This window comes from Pipistrellus kuhlii, unplaced genomic scaffold (assembly GCF_014108245.1).
Source record: "Pipistrellus kuhlii isolate mPipKuh1 unplaced genomic scaffold, mPipKuh1.p scaffold_m20_p_18, whole genome shotgun sequence".
Classification (NCBI taxonomy): Eukaryota; Metazoa; Chordata; class Mammalia; order Chiroptera; family Vespertilionidae; genus Pipistrellus; species Pipistrellus kuhlii.
Genome location: NW_023425493.1, coordinates 24,338,977 through 24,364,835, shown reverse-complemented (window position 1 = coordinate 24,364,835; position 25,859 = coordinate 24,338,977). Strand labels below are relative to the sequence as shown.

The window sequence follows — 25,859 nt, the reverse complement described above, 5'->3', positions numbered from 1 at the left end:
GGAAAGTAAAGGAAGGGCTGGAATAAGCCACGGGAGGTGGAAAAGTGCAGAAGAGAACGGAGAACCTGGAGCCTGTGGGAAGTCTCCCGAGGGGAACTGAGGACACCAGGGCTGTGGGCACTTAGGCTTTGACAGTCAGAGCAACAGGGAAAGCTGGGCCAGGGCCTGTGCGCCTCCGCGAGAAGCCACCAGCACTGCCTGCCCTCCTCAGTGGCTCCCTTCTCTAGTACCTACGCATCTGAGTAATGCCTCCAATCTGTAAGGCCAACCTATTTCTCCACTATCTCATTTGCCTATTCATCATAAATCTGGATATTCATCTATATCCCTATCAATAAGGAGTCCATAACCCAACTCCTAACAAATCTGACATATCATTTACCGGCACTGACACAGCAATTAGACAAATCTGCATACTCATCTGTGCTGCTCTTTCTATGTTAAGCACACCAGGTCCAGTGTCATTTGTGTCAGTCCCACAGTAATTACCAGAGGAGGTCTGAAAGGCTACCTTATTTCAACCTATAGGGCTGGTGTCGCATTTGAATAATCAGCATGCTCATTTACATGCCACCTTCAAAGCACACCTAAGCTTCCCCCTGTGGGGCCCAAGACAGAGCTGATCAAAGAGAGCTCTCCCCCTGTCCTCTGCCCACCTGCTCACCTGCGCTGCCCTGTCTGGGCCTCGGTCTGGTTGACCCAGCTCTTGTAGATGTGCACAGGGTCCGTGTGGATGCTCAGCATCTTGTCCTCCAGCACGTCCTGGATTACCTTGCTTAGGATCTCCCTTAGGGCGCTCTGTCCACGCCCGTTGCGGTAGAATCTCACCACCAGCCTCACCACAGTTGGGTTGCCTGTCACCATGTCCTGGGGCTGTTCTACCTTTGACCTATGGGAGGAAGTTCAAGAGGTCATTGAAGCTGGCCTCCTGCCTGTGTAGGACAAACAGTTGCTTTTCCTTCTTGAGATTTTTGGCTCTTTGAAGCTTGCTCTGGTGTCCCTCCTCCTAGAAATGACCTGTTATCTCCAGCCCCTGTCCTGCTGTGCTGTCGTAGGAGATGTCTGACAGTCACTACACGGGAGGCAGAGAAACGAGGTCTTCTGATTCCATTTCTAGCCTCAACCCTCAACAAATGGCTGCCTTGTGAAGGAAACAACAGCGGCATCTCCTGACCTGTGCTCTTCCCCTTCCTTTGCATCTGGAACCTACTTGATTTCCTCCTGGAGCGCCGTCCTGAACAGCTGGAGCAGGAGATAGGCCTCGCGGCGGTTGGAGGCATAGTTGTACAGACTGAAAATCACGGACTCCATGAACTTGGTGGTTTTATTCTGCGGCATCTGGAAGATCAGCTTGGCCAGGTAGATGGGCTGAGTCTGCAAGCAATGGGGGAGATGGGCATGACTGCTCACGCACCTCAAGGACCAGGATCGGAGAAAGGACGGTTTTCCTGATGAGAACTTGGAATGGAGAAAGCGCTGTCACGTTTTCTCAGGGGTGCAGAAGCATTGCAGACAAATGGGAGGAACAGTCCCTTTGCCGGGGGGGAAGGGGGGCATTAGGACTATGGGAAAGGACACCTCACATGGAGGCAAAAGCACTGGCAGGCCTCAAGGTCCCAGAGCCTCAGGAGATGGTGGAGACATCTCCTTCCAAAGTCCTCTGCTCACCTGGAGCAGGTAAAAGAGGTGCTGGTAAGCTTCTAGCTTCTGCCGTTTCTCTTTACTCAGCGCCTTTAGTCCCTTCTGCTTGTCCAGAACCATCATGTCCGACAGCTGTTCCTTGTTCTTCTTGGTCAGCTTCTTGCAGTGGAGGACCACCTCCTGCGGAGGGGAGAGGGAGAGGAAAGGGAGGAGGTGGGGAGGAGAGCGGATGACACAACCAGCCCGGGCCAGCCCGGAGCACAGAACATATGGTCTAGAATCAGCGGCTGGAAGAGCCAGGGCTTTCTGCTGTTCAAGGTCTTCAGGGCGTGAGCCAAGGGAGCTAAGCAGTTCTAGGGTGAGGAGGGGCCCCTCCTTCTGCCCCAAAACTCCACCTGGCACCCCTGCTCTCACAGGGTGAGTCCCCAGAGAGGACTGGGTTGCCAGGCCGAGGCATCATGTCTACTGGTGTGTTTTTTTAGTTTTTTGTTTTTTTTTTAAATATATATTATTGATATTTTACAGAGGAAAGGAGAGGGATAGAGAGTCAGAAACATCGATGAGAGAGAAAAGTCAATCAGCTGCCTCCTGCACACCTCCTACTGGGGATGTGCCCGCAACCAAGGTACATGCCCTTTACCGGAATCGAACCTGGGACCATTGAGTCCGCAGGCCAACACTCTATCCATTGAGCCAAACTGACTTTGGCATGTTCACTGGTTTTGCTGTTAGTTCTTCTTCTTTTTTGAATTTATTTGAACCAAAACTGATAATAATTACCAGGAAGCAAGACCTAAAATGCTCCCCTGTTAGTTCTTATTGGACTGTTATACAAATTTAAGTGGAAATATCATTTCTATCCCACCCCTGCGTAATTGTATGGTAATTTAGAGTTTAAGGAGCTATCTATCTCTACATTTGGCCGGGTGAGGTGGGCCCTCTCGTTATTTCCACTTTACTAACGAGGAAACAGACTCAGAAGTTAATCACCAGCCCACAGTGCCTGGCATCGGCAGAGCCAGGCATTCCAATTGTATGTCCAATGCTCTTTCTACTATATCACGTGTCCAACAAATTACGAGGGCAGAGGACCCCTGGACCAGGGACCTGAGCAAGGAGATGAAATCCAGACACTTAACAATAGCGGATTGGCAACCACAGAGTGTCACTCTCACGGCTCCAGAAGCAGCCGGATTCGGGGCAGGCCCCTCACCTGCAGGGTGATCCGGTTCTTCACCAGCAGGCCAATCTTGATGTCCATGAGGTTGAGGTCCTGCTCTAGCTGCTGGTTGGACCGGATTGTCCTGACCACCTCTTCCTGGAGCTTTAGCAGCTCTGCCTCAGCCAAGAAGTCCTGCTGGCTTTGATTCAAGAGGTGGACAAATCTGCGCACCACGCTGAGCGGGGGGTGGGGCGTGTGGACTGGCAGGAAGAAAAGAGGCATCAGGATCAGAATGCACTCACCACCCACCCCCTACCCTAGTCATGCTACCCTCAGTCCCCCTTCTGGTTACAGCCAACAGGCCCGAGACCCCCTGTGATTCTGCCTGTAGCTGGAGGACAATGGACAGCCTCCCAATCGGTCCTGTCCCTGACCTCCTCCTTAACCAGGCATGATGAGGACGAGCTGTCCTCCCATGCTGGTGGACTCACCCCCAATAGGGGCCTATCCTAGTGATGGCCACACCAAAGTCAGAGCCCCAGCTCCCTCGGATGATACCTCTGGGCCCACCTATTCCGATTGACTACCCACTTCTGCTGAGCTAACTTGCTCTCATCCTTCATCCCAAGTTCATTTTCACTATCAGCCTCTGGACCTCTAGGGAGAGGAGGAAGGTCCTTTTCTTTCTGGGTGGCTTTGGCGGTAGCAACAGGAAGATAACGAGAGCCCGGAATCTAATGCACCTGATTAGAGGAGCTGTCCCGTGAGCAGGCTTTCTGTTACTGGGGTGGGCAGGGCGGCTTCTGTCACCACACCCATTCGACATTCCTGCAGACAACCTTAACTCCCCCTTACCTGCTGTGCAGCCCCAGGAGCAATATCTAGACCTGCCTGACTCTGGGGGGATCCCCGTCTCTCCCATCAAACTGGAGGATCCTCCAAGGCAGGGGCATCTGCTCACTGTCCTGCCCACTCCAGGCCCTAAGGCAGGCTGGAGGTTTGGGACAGCAGCAGCCAATGAGAGGAAAGGGCTCAGAGGGCCAGATAACTTCGCCAGGACCCCACTTTGCAAGTGGTGGGGTGGGGTGACATTTTCCCTGAAAACCACCGGACTCGCGCAGCTGAGACACCAGACACAGAGGAGGGAAACCAGGCAGCTCCCTCACGGTGCAGAGCGCGGCCGGGCAGCTCACCCAGCATCCTATAGTCGTCCCGGGCCTTCCTTGCTCGGAAAAAGGCCTGGATCTTCACCACAGCGTTAACCTGCCGTGAACACAGACAGAAAAGGGATCATTGACCGCCCTCGCCCTGGTTTCCGGGGTAACGGTTGGGAATAGGGACAGGGAGAGGGGGGTGACACTCACATTCTTCTGGAAGTAGCCCAGACGCCTCCTGTATTGCCTCCGAGCTGCCCACATCCGGGCCCAAGCCTGGATCTGGGGAAGGAGACACACTGCCCTCAGACCCAGGACACTTCAGCCACCTCCCGAGATCACAAGTCAGGGAGAGGACTGAAAGACTGCCAGAGGGACAGGGACCTGGCCGAAGCATGCCCGCTACCTTGATGACGGCATCGACGTTTGCTTTTAAATACTGCAACCGTTCCAAGTACGCCTTCCTCTGTCTGTAACCCCGCCAGTGAGCCTGCACGTTAGGAGAGAAAAGAATTAACCCTGCCTGCTCCCTGTTGGCCCGAGAGGCTTGTAGAAAGCTTGTCCTGGGCTCTCCAGGGAGAGTGGAGGGAGACGGGGAGACTGGCCCTGTTCCCCAAAAACTCCGAATTTCACGGGGGAGGCCAACCACTGGCACAAAGCCAGCATGCCCGCTGCCACGTTCCCTGGTACCAGCTCGCATTATACAACCAAGCACACGTACCCATGCTCACCAACACCTCCTCGCAGAAACGTAGCTAAGGTTCAAGCTTAGAAGAAATTAATAAAGCACACACCTACTCACCAACTTAAGCAAACCATGCACCACGTCCTCCCCAGATACACTCACCCACGCACTGAGCCCACCCACAGACATCACACTCCCCGTCATCCCTCACGTGCACAGTCTGGAGGCACACGGCGGCATGGGTGTGGAGTGTGCACGGGCACAGAGCTGCGTGCCGTCCACCTCTACCAGTGGGTACAGGTCACTGACACTCTCAGCTCACACTTCTCTTTACAACTATACCATGCAGCTCTAAGTAAATCTTCCCTCCAGGGTCCCCAGTAATTCAGCTGTTAGTCTAATGGCCTCTCCCCATGACTGGTCTGCTACAAAGGGTTCAAGTGACCTCCTCCTCCATAAACCACACCCACTTTGGTCTCTAAGACACAAATCTCACGGCTCCCTTCTGTTTCGGTCTACTTCCCAGGGGCCTCTTCCCTTTCACCCCAAGCTTGTCTGACGTTCATTTTCCTAAAGAATCACTTGGACTATGTCTCTCTCAGCCCCGAAGCCCTCAGAAGTTCTCGTCCATCTGACCCCACACTCCCATCTGAATTTTTCATTGGTCTCTACCTTCTTAAGGATTCTAGCCGCACCAGATACTTCACTTTCTTCTAATCATGCTTTATGATTTTCTGTCCGTGAATCTTTGCTTATGCTCCTCCTCACCACCACCACTCCCTCCACCCCCCACCCCAGCCTTACCTCTACCCTCTGAAATTCCTCCTCCTTTAGGACCCAATCAAATTCCTCCCGGGTGCTCCAGCCCTGGAGTACACTCTACCACTGATAACGCTGTCGTCTGGTGGGTTATGAGCATCCCCTTCAGCCAATGTCCTCCCAGCGATCCGGCCCGCCAGGTTTTTTGGGCAGTGAGCGCAGCCGAGGTGTTACAGTAGGAATTAATAGTTCATATAGTCCGGCCCTCCAGCTCTCTGAGGGACCGTGATCTGGCCCCCACTTTAAAAAGTTTGAGGACCCCTGTCCCAGCCCTTCTCTAGGCCATCTCTCCTGGCCAGGCCTTCCCCAGCCTAAGGATTGCACTGCCCCTCTGCTGGGACAGGATGTAAGAGCCAGCTTGGCTGGAGTGACCCTGGAGGCCCCATCTTCTTTTATCTTTTTTTAAATATATTTTATTGATTTTGTACCGAGAGGAAGGGAGAGAGATAGAGAATTAGAAACATCGATGAGAGAGTCATCGATCAGCTGACTCTTGCACACCCCCTACTCGGGATGTGCCCGCAACCAAGGTACATGCCCTTGACCGGAATCGAACCGGGGATCTTTCAGTCCTCAAGCTGACGCTCTATCCATTGAGCCAAACCGGTTTCGACGGGAGGCCCCATTTTCATGTCTTTCCTCATCACTCCTTCCTCTCCCACCCCAGGTACTGCCTGGCATACCCTCTGGACAGCTGCCGAGTAAAGGACACAAGTGGCTCCTCCTTAACCGGGGGCCTCGCAACCTGGACTGTTGAAATTTAGGACTTGGACTGGGTCCTGACCAAGGCCAGAGCGTTCAGGAGAGATTACAGTCTCACACCCAAGCAGGCTCGTTTCTGAATCTCTTTTCTCCATCGCTCTGTGCCTCCTCCCCCTCTCTGTCTCCCAGGGCTTAGGCCAGACCTTGATGGCACCAGCACCGGTAGCAAATGACTGTCCTCCTCTCACTGTCGGTGTGGTTTTTTTTGGCTCCTTGGGGAGTTGGTGTGAAATTCCAGCCCAGGCTCATAGGAGGAATCCCTGTGATTCAGACCTCACTAAATGTTGATGACTAAGGTTCTGTATCGAGTTCTGGGACTGATGCCCTGAAATATAGCAGCTCATAATGGCTACCACCGATGGAGTGCCTTCTGAACGGTGTGCTACATGTAATTTTCCTACCTAATCCTCACATTAGATGAGTGCCATCATAATGAACGAGGAAACTGAATGCTGGTGAGGGCTGAGCTAGGGTGCTCGAGGTCACAGGACCCAGAAATAAGAGGACCAGGAGGCAAACTCCAGCCTCTGACTCCAAAGCCTGAGCTCTCAATTACCGCCCACATGCCCTACATCGTAATCCATAATCGAAGGCCATTTCCCAGTCTCAGCCTGTGCATCTGGGATGCTCTGAGGATGTCTTTTTGCCTCTACTATCACAACGTCTAAAGTCAGCTGTATTCCAGTGACCAATGAGCTGTCTCACGCCCTTCTCACACCCCTGCCCAGTGTCCAGTGCCCAGTGGCAGCCTCTGCAGATGCCAGGCGTTCGGAGATGCTCGTTAAATAAAGTGTCTTTACACTGCCAACACCTCCATGAGGCCCTCCAGGTCACATCTACCTGGGGAGGTCTCTCTTTGCTCAGCTCCCATCATTCCTGGCTTGTAAAGTGCCCAGCCTGAGGTTACAGCCTCACACCCAAGCAGGCTCGTTTCTGAATCTCTTTTCTCCAAAGCTGGAAGGCAGGGGGCCCAAGGCTCTGTGCCACCTCCCCCTCTCTCCCCCAGGACTTAGGCCAGACCCCCTTATTCTTGCAAGAATAAGACTGGGAAGGACCAGCTAAAGATAAAGGGCAGAAGTTCTTTCTCTAAGAGCTATTCCGCCTCTTTCTGTTTAACCACTGCCCTTTCTTCATTCCTCCTATTCTAGTAGGAAGTCCTCCTGTAGCCTAAACTCAGGCACTAATTTAAAGCGCTTTCGATATCATCTCACTGAGTCCTCACAACACCCGCTGAGGTGGGTGCTACCATTTCAGGTTCTATTCTTCAGACGAAGAAACAGCAGGAGTAACCTGTCACAAGGGAGAGAGCTGGAATGCAAACCCAGGTGGTCTAGGGCCCAATCCACGCTCCTCACCAGTATGTTCAGAGGCCAAAAGACCATCCCAAACCCACTCAGCAAAAAGGAAGTAGCAAGGGCCAGGCTGGTGTGGCTCAATGGTTGAGTGTCGCCCTGTGAACCAGAAGGTAGAGGTTCGATTCCCGGTCAGGGCACACGCCTGGGTTGTGGGCTCAATCCCCAGTAGGGGGTGTGCAGGAGGCAGCTGATCAATGATTCCCTCTGATCATTTATCTATCTATTTCTCTCTCCTTCCCTCTCTGAAATCAATAATACATATATATATATATATATATATATATATATATATATATATATATATTTATAATTTTTTTTTTTTTTAAAAGGGATGTCAGAGGGAACCACGAAGCTCAGATAAGTTCAGGCCCTGAAGACGGAGAAAGCTAGAACCCGGCACCTGGATCTTGATGACGGCTGGGAGCCGGGTCCTCAGAAAGTGCGAGCGCTCAGCAAACTTCTGCCGAACCAGGAAGCCGCGGAGGCGGGCCTGGAGCTGGATGACAAAGCGGACGTTGGCCTTCCAGAGCTGTTGGCGGTCGTGGGCAGCAGTGACCTTGGTGACGGCTGACTGTGGAGGCGGAAGAGAGCCGGTGGGTGGGAGCTTCTCTCGCAGGGGATCCCTCACCCATGGCCTCCTCCCTAGCAGGGGCTCGCCAACCTGGATCTCCTCCCGCGTCAGGTGGGAGGTGTTGAGGCAGCAGCCCCGGGGGCGCTCCCAGGTCCCCTGAAAGGTCTGGAGGTGGAAGTAGTAGGCGGTGCCATCCTTCATGTCATGTTGAACCCAGAAGGCTGTGTCCCCTAAGCAGGAGCCAAGTAAGCAGAGAAAGGTCGGTGGAGACAAGAGGTGGCTAAGGCAGGCTGAGAATGGGGGGGCAGGCTAGGGCCATTACCTGGGCGCCTCTTCTTTGCCATGGCGCCTTCCAGGACTCGCTGGTAGCCGTTGGCACAGTCAGGAACCACCCCTCGGAGGGCCACATTGGGGTTCCTCAACACCCGCTCTGTCTGGTCTGCTTTGCCCTCCTTGATGGCCTGATTGATGGCGGCCACACCAAGAGCCACTGGCAAGGGCATCAGAAAGGCCTGGTCAATTCTTCCCCAAGTCCTCCCCATGGGCCCTGTCCTGCCCACCGGTAAGGGACTCGGAGGGGACACAGAAACACCCCGTGTAATGGAGAAGACAGGGACTATCCCAGGATGGATGCAGACACAGCTGTGCTTGAAGAAAAGACCACAGTCAAGGAAGGCTTCCCGGAGAGGCAGTGTGGGGTGAGCTGGGTAAAAGGAAGTCAGCTGGTAAAGGAGGTCAGGCCAGGATATGGGCACAGAACCCCAGGACAGTTTCTTAGGAAGAAAATAAAGTCCAAAAAGTGGAGGTGGTTGATGCAGCACCTGCCTTCCAGTCACTCACAGACAGATGGACAAAGGGACTCCAGACACTGAGAGCTCACATGTTTGTGTCTATTGGCACTGATCCTGACTATGTTTCCTCAAAACCAGGACTTCTCTACACTCAAGACTAAACGCTCTATAGCCAGGGCTGATGGGTACAATAGCGAATAGTACACATCTTTGGCCCCCAGCTGATTTCACATGCTCACATTGTGGGGGGAAGTGCCGCATAGGAGGCATTCTCCACCCCTGAGGTTGTCCTGCCCAGTGACTGCTGGGAAATCCAAGCTATGGTCTAAGCAGCAACCCTTCTGTTCTGATTCCAGCCCACTTCCCCGAAGAGGAGGTGGAGGTGGCTAGGGAGGCCCTGGTTATCTGGGCTCCTGCCGAGCCCACAGCTCCTCCCCTCCCCTCCACCCTGCTGCCCCCTGCCCGGCCATTTACTCCTCTGAGCTGTGTGTGTGTCCTGGTTGGCTCTGGCCACTTCCTGGCGGATCTCTTCCAGCCACAGCACAGCTCCCGGATCCCTTGTCCCCTGGGAAATTGAGAGATAGAAGAGCCCAGGTCGTCTCCCTGGTTCCCAGGTCCAGCCGCCCAGGGGACCCCACTGCAGGCTGACATTGGGAGCCACGGGGACAGCAGTCTCCCCTGCTCTCCTCCCGCTCTGCTTAGGGATGGCCAGTGCCCCCTGGGACTGCTGCCCTCAGGTTTCTTTCCACCTGTTTTCAGGTTTGCTCCCCCTCTCCCCCCAACATCATCTCAGCTGGGCCACAGCATCCCCAGAACTCTCACACTTACCTCAGTACCCACCACCCTGTCAACAGCTCACTTCCCTGCCCAATGCCTGAGCCATGTCCAGAGAGAGCCAACACTGGAGACTCACCAGCCTGCCCTGCTCCCATTACCCTGCTTCATGCCTTCTTAGGCCCATCCGATCCTGAGCTTTACCTTTTCCTTCCCAACCTTCTCTACCACACAAAGTGCCACATTCTTTAATTCATTTTATTTTTATCCCCATTCCAGGAGGTATGTAGGACCAGGGCATGTAGTATTTCATAGATGAACTAGAAGCCTGAAACACAAAATGTGTGCAAGGTGCTTGGCCCTCACAGCCATGGCCAGCTCTCGGAGCCCCAGCTTCGTCCGGTAAGTCGTTCTGCTGTTTGGTCTAATTAGCATATTAGCTCTTATTATATAGAAGGATAAGTGGAGCTCAGAGTCATTAGAGATTTGCTAGAGGTCACATGGTCGCTAATGTCAGAGCAGAACATGTCTAACCCAGTTCTCTGGCTCCCAGGCCTGTTCTTATCCCCGCACAAGGCCTCACGGCTCTGTGCTGGCAACCATCTCCTCCATGGCCAGGTCACCCCCTTCCTACCCCCACCCCAGAAGGGACTGTCCAATGATGCATACTGGCTACAGTCCTATCCACAAGGGATGTCCTTCCTGCTCTGATGACCAACCCAGACAGCCCAAACCTCACCTGGGCCTTCCGCCTTTTGGCTGCCACGAGAAGGAGATGGTACCGAGGGGCGACAGGGAGGCTGACATTTTCCAAACCGGCTGAGGGAAGCAGCAGGGCGGATAAGGTCTTCTCAGGGTTGTCCTGGTTCAGAGCCTCATTGATGAGACTGACCGCGAGGACCTCTGGGAAAGAGAACGAGGTGGGCACAGGGCCCAGACCTATGGCTAAGAGACAGGGCTCCCTGCAGCGGCCATCCTCCCCCTGCCCCAGGCTCCACTTACGATCGGTCTCTTCCTGGACCTGGGCGTTGACCTGGCTCACAGTGGCCTGCAAGTCATTCCAGCTCAAGAAGGCCCCGTTCGCCCCACGCTCCTGCCGCAGCTTCACCAGCGCATCAAAGTAACTGGCAGCAGGCGAGCAACAAGGGCACCATCAGCCAGAATCAGGGGGACTCCCGACCGACTTCCCTCCTGGCCTCCAGGATATCAGCCTCCTGGTTCTCTTCTCTCTTCACTGGCTACTCTCAGCCTCCTCTGCTGGTCCCTCCGTGACCTCTCAACACTGGAGTATCCTCAGCCTCGAGCTCTCCTTTCTCCCTTGGTGACCTCATCTCATCTCATGGCTTGAAGCACCAGATTCTCCTCACTCCCCATAAGCCCTAGCTGCCCCCTTGGCATGTCCATGTGAATGCCTGATGAGCACCTCAAATCCCCCAGCTCACACCTGACCTCCTGATCCCCCTGCTCAACCTGTGCTTCCCACAGTCCTTCCCTCTCAGAAATTATCCACTTCAGCCGCACAGGCCAAAAATCTGGGAGTCATATGGATCCACTCTCTCTCACATCCCATACCCACTACATATGCAGTTCAACTGTCAATGTATATATCAAATCTGATTCCTTTTCACCACTTCCCCTGCTACTGGCCTAGGCCAAGCCTCCATCGCCTCTGCCTGGATCACTCCAACAGATGTCTAACAGGTCTCCCGGCTTCTCCCCTTCCAACCTGCAGTCCATTCTCAGCACAGCAGCCAGAGGATCCAAATCGCCTCCCTCCTCGTTCAAACCCTCCTCTGCCTTCCTTCCTCACTGAAGTGAAAGCCACAGCTAGTTGTCTGGCCTCTGCTATTTTTTATTTGATATTTTTTTTTATTTATTTTTAATATATTTTTATTGATTTCAGAGAGGAGGGGAGAGGGAGAGAGTGATAGAAACATCAATGATGAGAGATGATCATTGATCGGCTGCCTCCTGCACACCCCGCACTGGGGATCGAGCTGGGAATTGAACTGTGACCTCCTGGTTCATAGGTTGATGCTCAACCCCTGAGCCACTTCTGCTGAGTGGGCCTCTGCGGCTCCATCTCCCACCATTCCCCTGTGCTCGCTCTGCTCTGCCAGGTGGCTTCCTGCTGTGCTCCGGATACACCAAGCACACTTCTAGGGCCTGTGCCCCATAGCCTCACTTATGCCCTGTGGGTCCCTCTCAGGGGGGATGACCCCCTTACCAAAGGGGCCTCCCATAACCACACTGTGAAGCAGACAAACTGCCCTCCCACATCCCCCCCTTACCCCCCGTGTCCTGTTTCATTCTCACCACAGCTCTCTCTTGCAATCATCTGATGGGTTTGTTTTTTATCTGTCTCCCCTACTAACATGTAAATCTGAGGAGAGCAAACTTCGTTTCGTTCACTGTGGCTTCCCAGCCTGGCACACCAGCAGGAACTCAAATCTTTGCGACGCAAGAGTGACTAAGTGGAGGAGGGGGATGACTGTGCCCCACCACTCCTGGGAGAACAGGCCATCACGCCGAAGGCTAGTCCCACATCCCCTGCCTCCCCTCCCTCTCAACACGGGGCTGACCCCCTCTCACCGCCGAGCATTCTCGCCTTCCACCTCGGCCAGGCCCATGGCAGGGCTCACCAGGCTGCTCCAGACGCCGCTGGCGTCCCTGGCCCCCAGGGCCTGGTTAATCAGGACCACGGCGGAGAGCATCTCCACAGCCACGAAGAGCTCCTCCTGGCCCAGCTCCTACAACGGGGAGGCGGGGGAGGGGAGGGGTGGATGCCAGGGCCCACCTGCCATCCTGCCCCCAAGACTCTGCCATCTCCCAGTCTCTATCCCACACCCCATTCACTAACACTCCTACTTAATAGCCGAGAATGCTGACTGTGTGCTCAATGTGTAAGTATTTCACACATATTATCATTTAATTTTCATAACAAGCCATGAGGTAGGTATCATTAATATCCCCACTTCACAGATGAGCCCATAATCTAGCAATGTGAGTTAACCCATCTGCCCGATTCCAGAGCCCACACTCAACCCATGAGCTCTACCAGCTCCGTTCGGGTCCCTCCTACACACGGAGAACTGCACTGAGACCCGGGCACTCAGACAGGACGACATGGTGGGCACCGCCACCCTGTACCCCACCCCCCAAAGGCCCCGGCCCACTTCCCTGCCCAGTCCGCCTCCTTTTTAAACATCTGCTTATGCTCTTCCCTCTGTCTGGAACACCCCTCCTGTCCTCTACAGACAGAATATCGTGAATAATAATAATAATAATAATAATAGCAGCTAATGCTTACATGCCATGTTCATTCCTAAGCACATATTAACTCATGAAATATATCACTGTCCCATTTACTATATGGTCACGAGGATGGAAGTAGCAGAGCTACATGGAAGTCAGTCAGCCTGGCTTGAAAGTCCGCAACCTTAGTCACTATGTTTGCATCACTGTAATCTCCTGTGCTGAGGCTGTGCCCTTCCTGAGTCAAGCCTGGAGGCGATGCTCTATAAAAGCCTGGGGGGGTAGGGGGCGAGCGCGCGCACGTGTGATTCTCTTCCTCTCGGCCAGGAAGCCTTCCCAGACTTACTAGCTCTGCTCTCTCCATTTCCCTGGTCTGAAGTCCTATTCCACTTACATCACCTACTCTTCCCTCCCTGTGTCTGTGCCTAGACCCGCTAACACACTGCGAAGAGCCCGTCACCCTGAGGAAGGGCCCCGTCACCCCACTGTCAGAGCAGCGGTATGGACGGGGGTGAAGTGGGGCAGCAGAACTGTTCAAAGCACCGGCTGCCAGCACATTCAGCTTAGCATTCGTTCTGCATCGCCAGTCACATCTATGTTGGGCAAGGTACTTAACCTCTGCACCTCAGTTTCCTCATCTCTAAATGGAAATAATACTTACCTTATAGGTTTCTTTGAAGGAATATACGAGTGTGTAAAACAGTTTTTGCTCGGTATAACTATTTTACTATACTCAGGGGGCAAGCCTGGTCACCCTCCTTCCTCCCCTAATCTCTACTAGCCCCTGAGGGACCCTCAGAGGGTGCTCTGGGCTGACTGCCTGATCCCCACATTTCTGGGGCTTACCCCCTGCTGCTGCCGCTGGAGCACGGCCAGCTCCTGCTGGTACATTGCCGAGGCAAAGGCATACACGGGAGGAAGCTGGGCTTCAGGGCACATCAGCTCCTTCACGGTGTCAGCTGCCACCCCCTTCTGGATGGCTTTGTTGATCCTCCGCACAGCCCGGAGCACTGCAGGGAGGAACAAGAGAGCTGCACGGGCTGGCCATTCGGAGCCGTGTCACCTCTCCTGGCCAATTAGGGTCTGTTGGGGACCTCCGAGCGGTAATGGCTTTGTAGCTACTCTTGAGACCTATTCTGCTCGGTTCAAAATGTGTTTCCAAAGGTTCAGGAGGAATGGGGGTGGGTCACTTTAAGAAGAGGCTCTGGAAGAAGCAATGTGTGAGGACTAGAAGCTGAGTGGCTCAGCAGGTAACACGGAGTGGTTGCCATGCAGGGGTGAGTGCTTTAGGTGGTGAGCATAACACTAAGGAGGCTACGAGCATGACGAAAATGAGTCAGTCAAAGGGTTCAGGGTGGGTCAAATCTGTATGACAAAACAGAGGAATAAAAAACCAGCTCCAAGGTGGAGCCATCTGGGCAGTAAAGGGCAGGAGTAAGCAGAAAAGGAGGCATGGTGCATCAGTGTAGTTTTAGCTTTGAAACACCGGGACTTATGGGCGCTGGCATCAAGGAGCACACAAGCCACTGGGGAGAAAGAAGGATACAAAAACAAGCACAGTGCATTGCTGTCACTGCATCAGGGAGATCACTACATGTCAGGAGGCAAAGGAACGATAGCAAGTTGAAACCATCAAAATGAAGGGGACATGCCTGGAAGGTTGCCTCCCCTGGGAGGACAGCCTGGTGCAGTACTGCCACTAGGTCAAAGGCCTTACTGAACGTATCTTAGTGTCCCTCCCAGCACCAGAAATAGGGCACACTATGTGGGAGAAGAGAGAAGTGCCTTGCCAGGATGGAACACCAGGCAGCAGTCTGCCCCGCGCTACAGAAACTGGCAGAGGGTGAGATTCTCTTCCAAGAGCCTGTGATACATCCGGGCCAGACCTCAGCCTGGAGAGGACTCACTGGCTTGTTCTTGATCGCCCTTCATGTTGGCAGCAGCCACACCAGCTTGAATCTCCTCCTTTTCCAGAAGCTCCACCAGGCCCAGCTCCTGGAAGAGGAAGAGAAGCAGTAGAAAGAGCCCTCCAGGAGCAATGAGCACGCTTTAGGAGCTGTCAGCATGAGCTCCTAGACCCACCCAGTCAGCCACCGTCCATGCCACCGCCTGTCCGTATTAACCCATCTCTAACCCCTGGCAACCTATTACCCAGCAAACATCCGAAATAACAACACAGGCAGCACAAATATAAATAGTGCCAGGGAGAAAAGTCAACAGCATTGACAATGAGAGTACTAAACTAAGGTCCCAATTCAGCAGTCGGGGAGCCTAACATTACCTATTGAACTGCTGCTAGGTCCCCCAGTCACTTGGAGATTATCAGAGAACAGAACCTGATCAGGCTAATCCAGTGGTCGGCAAACTCATTAGTCAACAGAGCCAAATATCAACAGTACAACAAATGAAATTTCTTTTTTTTTTAAGAGAAGTATACTATATATATCATTTCTTCTTCTTCTACTTTTTTTAAAAATATATATTTTATTGATTTTTTGCAGAGAGGAAGAGAGAGGGATAGAGAGTTATAAACATCGATGAGAGAGAGACATCGATCAGCTGCCTCCTGCACACCCCTACTGGGGATGTGCCCGCAACCAAGGTACATGCCCTTGACCGGAATCGAACCCGGGATCTTTCAGTCCACAGACCGACGCTCTATCCATTGAGCCAAATCGGTTTTGGCTGAAATTTCTTTTGAGAGCAAAATTTTTTAAACTTAAACTTCTTCTAATGCTACTTCTTCAAAACAGACTTGCCCAGGTCATGATATTTTGTGGAAGAGCCACACTCAAGGGGCCAGAGTCGCATGTGGCTCACGAGCTGCAGTTTGCCGACCACGGGGCTAGTCCATTAAGCTTTGGGGTGACTTAAACATGTCGTCAGCACTTACTGGATACAAAGACTTGACAGAGGGGATACCTAAGTATGAGGCCCTCCCCACCCTACAGTCAGAGGAAGGAGCAGGTGACAGACGGAGCCTGACCTGTGCTTTCTGCTCTCTGTCTGAGCTCAGCTGGTCCAGGTACCAGTCTGCAAACTCTCTCCTCACCCCTCGCAGGGCCAGGACAGGGTCTTGAAGGGCCTCAAGTAAGGCCTCAGGGCTCTGCCGTTCCAGGGCATCATCAACAACTTCCAGAGCCCCGTGGACTGAAAAGACAAGACTCCATAATGGACAGTGTGGGGAAGCCCCCTGCCACCATCCCCAGCCCAGCCCTAGAAGTCTGCCCTCTTCCCCTGGCCCAGTTACCCGCCCTCCTGCTCCTTGAGTTCCTGGGCCCAACTAATCCAGCCCAAATTCTGCAGCTTGATCTGCACATGTCCCTACCCCAGACCTTGAGCCCACCCCTCCTGCCCTGATCTCCTCCCCATCCATGTTCCACATCCCCTCCTGGAAAGACCCCATGGTCCTCTCTATGAATCTTCATTCCAACATGAGCCCCCTTGACAGATATTGATGGCGGTAAAGTAGAGCACACACTGCCTTGACTCTGATCTTTCCCTGAGATGAGAGTTGGTCCCAGTGAGGCCATGGGGCCTTCTGGCCTGAGAACTATCCCACACCTCCCGATGCAGGAGCTCACCCTGAGAGCTTTCCCCTTTGGCCCTCCCGGCCTATCTCTCTTACCATTGACATGGTTGATGTTGCCCTGGATTTCCGCCTGAGTTAGGTAGCAGTCATAGATGTCCTGGCTTTCTCCATCATTCTGCAAATACAACACTGCAAGGGGAACCTGGGAAAGCCGATTCCAATTTCCCCTTCTCCTTCCTCCCTGTCTATACCTATTTCTTCTTCTGGAGGCCTTCCCAAGGCCAAAAGTCAACCTAGTAGGGAGGAATCTGGGGAAATTGTGGGGTCCAACCCTCTGGCACTGACACAGTTAAGTCAAACCAACCTTTGGAATCCCCAGCCCAATCTCATTCCATTCTACATTCCAGAGTCTCTCTCAGCCCTCACTGAAGCTCCATCTCCCCTCTCTCCCCCAGAACCTCTTTTCCTACCTTATCTTTTGAATTCTCATTATTCTCCCGAGTTCCTCTCCTATTTCTCTAAAATAACTGACAAATTTGTTTCTCTAAGCAACTCTGGAACGTAGAAACAGAACACACAGGAGTCCTGGTTTCACTCAGGTTTTCTAAGCCACCCAGCTTCTTAGCCCCTGCATTCCAAGGTTCCTCCTTACGCAGTTCCTGGCATTGGCAGCCTTCTCCATCTTGGCCTGGGCCAGCAGCTCCTGGTAGATGACTGCCAAAGGCTCTCGAAGGTTCTCCAGCAGAGCACAGGGATTCTGTAAGGCAGCCAGGGTGTCCTCGACCACCCCTCGCTCCACTGCCTCATTGATAGCAAGAACAGCTGCATGGACTGGTAGGGGGGACGGAATCAAGGTCAGGAGGTCAGAACACACTCAGCCCAGCTGCAAGCTACTCTGACATCATCCCTTTTCCATCCACAAAGGCCAGGCAAACCAGGATGAGAGGTATCCTAAATCCACCCGAGAGCTACGAGGCTCAGAGTCCTCCCATTCTCACCGAGCCTACCCTTAGCCGAGCCCAGCCCAGTCCCTACCTGCAGCCTCATCCACTGAGAGCTCGTTGGCCAGGATGCCCCCGATTTTGCTGAAGGCAGGCAGCTGAAGGCCGTATTTGGCAAGTTCAGAGGCCATGTTGCTGAGTTCCTCAGCTGCAATGATACCACAGGTGTCCTTCTTCAGGCCCAGAACCCCCAGGAGCCGGCCCAGAACCGTGGTGGTTGGGAAGAAACTGGGCTTACCTGTGAATTTCACTTTCCCGTATAGATCATGGATCTGAGGGGCCAATCCCAGCCGGAAGAGGAATAGACTGGGAAAGAATGGAAAGCATTGGAACCTATTCATTTTGACATGCTGCCCACATGGGCTTGCAGGAGACCTGGAGATGAAGACCTCTCAATGCTTGCCCTCAAGTCATCCCCAATCCACAGAAAGAGATTGTTGGAAGTCAGCCCAAGGTAAGTGCTATAAAAGAGTAACAAGATGCTGTGGAGATCTGGGGATTGGGAAGGCTTTACAGGTAAGGGCAGATAGCAACAGCGGGTCACAGGTTGGAGATGGAGAGGGGGAAGAGCATAAAGAAGAGATTTAAGATACAGAGGCTTGAAAGGACATTGGAAATTAAGCCAGGAAGTGATGACAGGCGGGACACAGGCACTGGTCAATCACGTTCTATGATTTAGCCAACTGGCTGCTGATGGCAGCTGTATACAGAACCAAACAGCCTTCACCATTCACACCAAATTGCTCTTGATGGGTCACGTGTCACCAGCTGAAGGCCTCTCCCTGGATGCTCTTTTCCTTTACCCAGACAGGTCATGCATAAGTGTCCCACAAACATGCACACACATCTAAACACAAACACACAGATCTAAAACCTTCCTCTCCTGGGATGTGCTCCCCATGGTCTACCCTCCATCCTTCCTGCTACAGCATTTGCTGCTGTCAGTTGTTGGCTGCATCCACCTAGAGCAACCAGGTTGATAGAAGTCTGGGGTCTCTCACCTGAGTGCATGGATGCAGTAGACCACTCGGGGCATGTTCTTCTTGTCATAGATGTCTGTGGTCTCTGGGAAGAATGTCTGGAGGGGAAACTAGCAGTTACTGACACAGGGCACCTTTGAGCACCACCAGATATGGAGAGAGGGGGCTGACGAATGGCTCTTCCTCTCCAACCTGGGCGTGTGCTCCTTGTTGCCTGGGCCTTCTAGGTCAGTTCCCCCAACCACCAACAGCCAGCCCAGTGTAAAAGGCTACAGTGACACATACTACGCCAAGACCCAGTCACAGACACACAGCCCCAAGAACTTAAAGTCTTAGATTAAGTTAGCTTAGAAAACACATGGAGACTGGCCAACATGACTCAGTGGTTGAGCATCAACCTATGAACCAGGAGACCACAGTTGGATTCCTGATCAGGGTGCATGCCCAGGTTGTGGGCTCGATCCCCAAAAGGGGGTGCAAAGGAGGCAGCCCATCAGTGATTCTCTCATCATTAATGTTTCTATCTCTCTTCTCCCTTCCTCTCTGAAATCAATAAAAATATATTTTAAATAGAAAACACATGGAAATGAAGGCTAAAGGGCCCCAGGGAGATAAAATGGATATGCATGGTGTTGGGGGGGGGGGGGGGGGCGCGCGCGCGTGCACTGGTGAATAGTAAAGATGAACCCCAATCTTGAGGCCCAGTGTTACCGAAGGCAGACCGATGTGGGCTATTGCAGAGAGCCAAAAATTGATGTTGTCTGTGTGACGGAAATGCAAGCCAGTTGCCTGAAAGGGAACAAAAGAGAAGAGAATCCATTTCCACCGTTGTCAGAGTCCCCTATGAGCAGAGCTCAGACCACAGCCTGGAAATTCAAGTGGCTGGAGGAGCCAGAGGTCCTGCCCCATCTTCCCACACAGAGAAACACACAGCAACAGGAATCACCAGCAATGGGTGACCCAGAGGGATATTTGAGAAGGATGGCACACAGATGGGATTAACAATCTTGTAAGGCTTCCTAGAAAAGGCGAGTGCAGAACTGGGATGGGAAGGAGGCAGGTTGGGCTGGCCAGGGCATGGGAAGGAGCACTGTGCCCAGGAAGTACCTTCAGGTGGCAAAGTCCACCAACCTCGGACTGTACACAAACTGTAGGTAGAAAAGTCTTTTTGGAAATTCTCATGCTAGGGGGTATCTCAAAGCCCGCCTATCAAGTGTCCCTTGCTAAAGATACCATACACTGCCTGACTGGGAAACGTCAACTGATACCTGTTGTCCCATTAGGAGCACTCTTTTCATACTCAAAAGTATCCAGGTTTGGACAATAAGTTATATGGTCACTCTACTCTCACAGCTTTGAGGAGGAGCAACTTGAGGGGAAGAAGATAAAGGTAGAGACCTCTGTTCCTCACCTGGTACCGCAGCTGCTCCATATCGTAGATCTTCTTCAAGGGAACCACGGAGGGTGCAAAACGGTGGCCCAGCTTGGCCAGCAGCACTCCGTTCCGGAGGTTCTCCTCCAGCTCCACCGGGGGAGGCAGCTCCTCCTTCAGGCAGGCCTCCATCCAGCTGAGAGCACAAGAGCGCGGGAGCACCTTCTCACCCGCCCTGGCAGCCACCCCATTCATACTCTTTCCATATGGCCCAGCAGTCATGCTCCTTGATATTTGCCCAAAGCAGTTGAAACTTATGTCCACATAAAAGCCTGCGCACGGATGTTTATAACAGTTTTAATCATAAGTGTCCAAACTTGAAAGCAACCAATAGGGGAATGGATCAATAAACTGGTACATCCAGACAATGGAGCATTACTCACTGATAATAAGAAATGAGATATCAAGTCATGAAAAGACACGGAGGAATCTTAAATGCACATCCTATATAACAAAAGGGTGATATGAAAATTGGCGGTGGAACCACCAGAACGACTGCTCGACCAGTTACTATGAGACCTCTCGGTCTGTCCCTCTGGCCGGCAGGCCCTGATCGCCCAATGGCGAACAGGGAACCAGGGGCGGGTGGCGGGGAATGCGGGCAGTGCCAGGCCATGGCCCCCGCCCCACCAGTCACCCCAACACAGGGGAACCCATGGCAGGGGTGGAGCTGGCGAGTGGGCAGGAACGGCCAACCTCTTGGTCCCTTCCCCCTGCCTGTCAGGCTCCTATTGCCCAATTGCCCGAATGGGGAACTGGGAGTGGGTGGTGGCGTAGGGCAGGGCCAGCAGCAGGCAGCTGGGGAAGATGGCCCGATCGCAGGTCAGGCCTAGGGACCATACCCATGCACAAATGTCATGCACCAGGCCCCTAGTTACTAAATAAAAGATGCCAATCTGAAAAGGCTTCATACTATATGATTACGAGAACATGACATTCTGGAAAAGGCAAAACTATGGAAACAATAAAATGATCAGTGGTTACTAGGGGTTAAAGAGGAGGGAGAGGCAAATAGGTGGAACACAGAGGACTTTTAAGGCAGTGAAAGAATTCTGTATGATACCTGGTAGTAACGGTGGATACACTGCCATTAAACATTTGTCCAAACCCACAGAACACAGAACACCAACAGTAAGTCCTAATGGGTCTTCTGGGTGATAACGATGTGTCAGTTTAGCTGCATCAATCATCAATTGTAACAAATGCACCACTCTTGTGGGGGATGTTGACAATGGGGCATGTGTGGAGGCAGAGGTATATGGGAAATCTCTGTATCTTCCTCTCAGTTTTACTGTGAACTGAAAACTATAAAGTCAAAAATAATAAAGACTTTTTTTTAAAGATGCTTTTTCAACTCTCCCTTTCCCACAGAATGGACTCTTGTCTTTTTGCGTTTGCTTTGGGGGCAGGTACCTGGGGTGGGCAGGGTAGGAAAGGGAGACCAGGAAGAGGCAGTCCCTCTGCTCACCGCTTGGCTTCCTCCAGCCGGCACAGGTACTGATAGGCAACGTTCTGCCGCCTCTGCTCGTCCATCTCCTCAGCGGTGAGGCGCTCATCTGAGGAGGGCAGGGAAGGCCAACGAAGGGAGCATCACACAGAGGCCATGGCAGCTCTGCTCAGAGACCAGAAGCATCTCCCAAACATGTTTCCCATCTCCCAGGACAACCCAACTCCAATCTTCTGCTCCCATCCAGGAAAGCTCTTCTAGTCAGCACCCTGCGGAAGGGTGGCCTTTGAACCCTGTATGAGGGGGATCTGACCTGTATCAGTGTTGTTCCCATTCCTCGTCAATCTTTCTAACCTCCTCCTTCCTGGGTCTACATGGACCTTCTCTCAGGACCTCCCAGCTGGGATATCCAGATCTCTCCTTGGCTGGCAAATTAGCCTCTTATTTTTCCCCTAATTAATTCTCAGTTCTCCAAGAACTGTCTTGTGTCAACCTCCTTAAGTACTCTTCCTGAGGCTAGGTTAACAGAACCCACTGGGCTCATCATGCAACGGCCATTCATTCACTCATTCAGTCAATGCCTCCTAGACGTCAGTCACTAGGCTAGGGGACCACTACTCTCAAGAATACAAATATAATTATTAGAACAGAACACATGTAAGTAAAAAAACTTCAGCCTAATATGTGATTATAGTCCATGTATAGTTTATACAGGCAGCAGAAGAAGCAAAGGATTCTACCTTTGAGTAGAATCTTAATGAACAGGTGAAAAGGGCAAAGAGGCATTTCAATGGAGAGAAACACGTGAAAAAGGCCATTCACTTGGGATTAAGTGGAAGGACAAAGAATTTTAAAAGATCCCAAAGGTATCTTTATTCTCCTTTTTGGTACAGGTCACTTGAGGAGGAAATAATCTCCAAGCTAAATAAAATGCAGACAATACTCTGACCCCTAAACTCAAGAATAGGGGCTCCCTTAAAAGAGACAGCATTCATAGTCTGCCTTTATCCTTCTCCTTCCTTCTCTCCCCCATCCCTCTGGTCTCCTTAGAGAAGACCATACAAAATTAGATATGTCTTTTCATTATATCCTACATAATAAAAGCTTAATATGCTAAGTGTCCAGTAATCTGGTCGGCCACTCAACCAATCAAAGCATAATATACTAATGATATGCTAAGGCCATTCAACTGCTCGCTATGACATGTACTGACCACCAGAGGGCAGACACTCTGACCGGTAGGTTAGCTGGGGTCTGGTCAAGAGGGGCCAGACTCGTCCTAGAGTCCTCCCGTAGTTCCTCCCCAACTAACTAACCTCCCGTGTTCTTCCTTGGCCCCCATCATGCACCAGTGAAATCCCTCAGCCTGGCCTGTACCCTCTCACAATCTAGGCTGAGGGCCCCCCCCAAGTGCATGAATTTCATGCACTAGGCCTCTAGTAAAAAATAAATAAATATATATATTGAACCCTGTATGAGGGGGATCTGACCTGTATCAGTGTTGTTCCCATTCCTCGTCAATATATATATATATACACACACACACACACACACACACACACACACACACACACATATATATATATATACATATATACATATATATATATATATATATTTTTTTTTTTTTTTACTGATTCCAGAGAGGGAGAGGGAAACAGATACATCAACAATGAGAATCATTGATTGGTTGCCTCCTCCCCGCCCCCCACCCCCCACTTGGACCAAGACAGAAACCACCAGGCATTTTCCCTGACCAGGAATCAAACTGTCAAACAGTGACTTCCTGCTTCACAGGTCAAAGCTCAACCACCGAGCCACACCTGCTGGACTCAATCTGTCTTTGATTCAGCACCTAATGTCATTCCCACTCTTTACCATATTTCTTCTCTATATTGTATATCCTGCAATTATTCGGGAGAGGGGCAGGGCTTATTTGAATTGGCAGTTAAGCAAGTTAAAACACACACACATGTTCGAATTTGAAAGCACCAGCCAACTGCAGGAAATCCATCAGTTCCTTCAATGGGGTGTATAAGGAATAAGTGTTGGTTGCTAAGCATGGAAAATAAACCAGTAAGTGAATGATATCATCTCAGAGTTATGAATCGAGGACTATGAGACATGGGCAGGGCTTTGTATACACAGTCTAAATAAATATGTATCAGTCTTCCTGCCCTACTCATGTCTGGAGCTAGCTTTCCTTCAACAGATCGGTGGACATGGGCTTTGGTTTTTTAATCCCAATGGAGAGGAAGAAGGAACTGCTGCCTTTTATTCAGGTCTGCTGGAAACCTTTCTGCTGCCCCATCCTTCTCATCCCAGTCTCTTTCTAAAACAGTGTTTTTGAAAGTGTGGTTCATGGACTAACTGTCCAGATGTACTGGTGCTAAAGCTCTGGGATAGGGCTCATGAGTTTGCGTTTTAAACAAGCTTCCCAGATAGTTCTGACACCCTGAAGTTTGAGAGGCATTGTCTGGAAAAGGCTTCAAAAAATCAAGGAGCCCCTATAGGGAAAAAAAACAACAACTTTCCTCCCACTTTCTAAGTCCTTCTGGCTGGGCTAATAATCAAATTAACACGAGACAGATTAACAGGAGAGGTTTCTTATGGATGTACATGCCATAAGAATATGAGGCCTAAGAAGGCATGGGGCAGTAGTGGCTTATATGTCTGGGATTGCAAACAGAAATTAGGTAAGTCACGGGTAGATGAAAAAGAGCAAACATGTGGTAAACAAATTCTTGCTGGGCCACACAGAAACAAGGGTACACACAGGGAATTCAACAAATAGGCTTAACTGGATTTCTCTATCACCATTAGCTTATATATTAACCAAGTTTTTCGGAATTCTTCAAGTGGGTAAGGAGAGAGGGTCATAGGTTCTTTCTGAGTCTTGTGTTTCTTAATAACTAGCTTAAAACCAATATCCCAAAAGGCATATTTTAGGGTGGCAAAACTAGTCTCCCTCACCTCTCCCCCTTCACCCCCACCCCTCCAGCGTCCAGTCCCTTAGCAGCGCCTCACAAACAGCGCAGCAATCAGTAACTGCTGAATTGTAAGGTGTCATCCAGACCACCTACCTACATTTCCTCAAGATGTAGGAGCCCTAGAACTTGGGAATAAGGGAGAAAACCCTCTGTAAGCACAGAAATCGGGAAGTTTTGCTGCTCAGGGCTTCATTCCTGCCCGCGGGAGTCCGGACTCAGGGCTTCCTCCCCACTGAACTCAGCCCCGCCGGCCTTAGACTGGGAGACCCCGCGCCCAGCCCCGCCCCAACCTCTCCCAGAGCCACGGCGTCCCCGAGGGGGCACACCGCCGCGGGGCCCTCCTCGGCCACTGCTGACACTCACAGACCGCCCGGCCAGGGCCCGCGCCTCTCCCTTCCATGTTTTTCCTTCTCCAGGTTTGAATCTCCCGCCGCGCCGCCACAGCACCTCACCGTCACCAAGTCCCACGGGCACTTCCGGTATGCGCGCAGGGAACACTGGGATTTGTAGTTTAGAGGCGCGCCGCCCTTGTGCTCCCCTCCAAGTGATACCTGGGTTGCTGTTCCTCCAGGGCTCCTTAGTTGCTAAACCATCTTAAGTAGCCCCTACCCTTGCCCTCGCCTTTATTATTTCATCCCAGTATGTCCATGAACCTCGCTCCGCTTCCTATTGTATTTTTTGATCCCGCTAACTTGATGACCTGCTTGGGTGGTGTGGGTGCACAGATAAGGAAGCACAGGAAATGCCCTGACGAAGGTTGCTGTTCTGGAATGAGTGACAAACATAGAGTCAAATAAATTAGAGGTCAGTGATACCCAAAGGATAAGAGATGCTGTAATGAAGAGCCGTGAAGGAGAGGAAGACTTCCTGGAGGTGACAGCTGATTTGGGTTGAAAAGTTAACAAGGATTTAAGAGACTGAGGAATTTCAGTCAATAGAAACAGCATGTGCAAAAGCAAGGAGGTGAGTTCAGGAAATTAAAATCGGTTCAGTTTTATAGGAGAACAGAGCTCAGCCAGGAAGATGCAGGAAGGAAGCCAGGAGAGAGAGGCACAGAACCAGACCCTGCAGGCCTGGGCACCATGGTCTGGGGAGCAGTCATGTGCCAAAAAACACTGTCGACATAGCTCAGAGCCAGATTTACGTTTTACCAAGATTTACAGCAGAGGCTTGAAGAGAAGTGAGGCTAGGGACTGAGACCAATTGGGAGTTTATTGCAACAGCACAGGTGAGAGAAAATAAGGGTCTGAACAAATAAAAACAATTATAACTACAACTATACTGAAAAAATGTTTTGTTAGTTTTTTTATATATATATTACCATCTGGTATTTCTTCTTTTGCCCTTCTCCCCATGCTGTATTCAAGCAGCTAGGCAGCCTAGGTTCAGAGTCTCAGGGGAGAAATGTGAAGGGGAAAAAAACACACTATCCAAACCTTCAGAGAAACAGAGGAGACTCAGGGCTGAGACAAAACCGTTTGGGAAATGGGGATTTGAAGAGAGTGAGT

General features: G+C 51.6%; 1 protein-coding gene across 2 annotated transcripts in view; it reads right to left on the bottom strand.

The window, feature by feature from the left end:
• The window catches only part of IQGAP3 (IQ motif containing GTPase activating protein 3), a 34,236-nt gene extending 9,413 nt beyond the window's left edge, over positions 1 to 24,823 (bottom strand). Inside the window, exons 1-26 of one of the 2 annotated variants that reach the window (XM_036441979.2) lie at positions 24,715 to 24,823; positions 21,383 to 21,470; positions 19,894 to 20,050; positions 19,194 to 19,271; positions 18,504 to 18,580; positions 17,741 to 17,808; positions 17,537 to 17,650; positions 17,154 to 17,332; positions 16,598 to 16,676; positions 15,956 to 16,119; positions 14,877 to 14,964; positions 13,816 to 13,979; positions 12,307 to 12,464; positions 10,717 to 10,838; positions 10,454 to 10,617; positions 9,415 to 9,505; positions 8,472 to 8,639; positions 8,240 to 8,379; positions 7,979 to 8,149; positions 4,364 to 4,447; positions 4,168 to 4,239; positions 3,997 to 4,066; positions 2,855 to 3,063; positions 1,669 to 1,821; positions 1,211 to 1,374; positions 665 to 889 (exon numbers count right to left, since the gene is read on the bottom strand). In XM_036441979.2, coding sequence (XP_036297872.1) covers positions 665 to 889; positions 1,211 to 1,374; positions 1,669 to 1,821; positions 2,855 to 3,063; positions 3,997 to 4,066; positions 4,168 to 4,239; positions 4,364 to 4,447; positions 7,979 to 8,149; positions 8,240 to 8,379; positions 8,472 to 8,639; positions 9,415 to 9,505; positions 10,454 to 10,617; positions 10,717 to 10,838; positions 12,307 to 12,464; positions 13,816 to 13,979; positions 14,877 to 14,964; positions 15,956 to 16,119; positions 16,598 to 16,676; positions 17,154 to 17,332; positions 17,537 to 17,650; positions 17,741 to 17,808; positions 18,504 to 18,580; positions 19,194 to 19,271; positions 19,894 to 20,050; positions 21,383 to 21,470; positions 24,715 to 24,751 — 3,284 coding nt within the window. In that variant the 5' untranslated portion in view covers positions 24,752 to 24,823. Of the gene's footprint in view, positions 1 to 664; positions 890 to 1,210; positions 1,375 to 1,668; positions 1,822 to 2,854; positions 3,064 to 3,996; positions 4,067 to 4,167; positions 4,240 to 4,363; positions 4,448 to 7,978; positions 8,150 to 8,239; positions 8,380 to 8,471; positions 8,640 to 9,414; positions 9,506 to 10,453; positions 10,618 to 10,716; positions 10,839 to 12,306; positions 12,465 to 13,815; positions 13,980 to 14,876; positions 14,965 to 15,955; positions 16,120 to 16,597; positions 16,677 to 17,153; positions 17,333 to 17,536; positions 17,651 to 17,740; positions 17,809 to 18,503; positions 18,581 to 19,193; positions 19,272 to 19,893; positions 20,051 to 21,382; positions 21,527 to 24,714 lie in introns of both variants that reach the window. The other variant, XM_045583268.1, reaches the window with a different exon arrangement.
• Between the last annotated feature and the right edge of the window lie 1,036 nt (positions 24,824 to 25,859).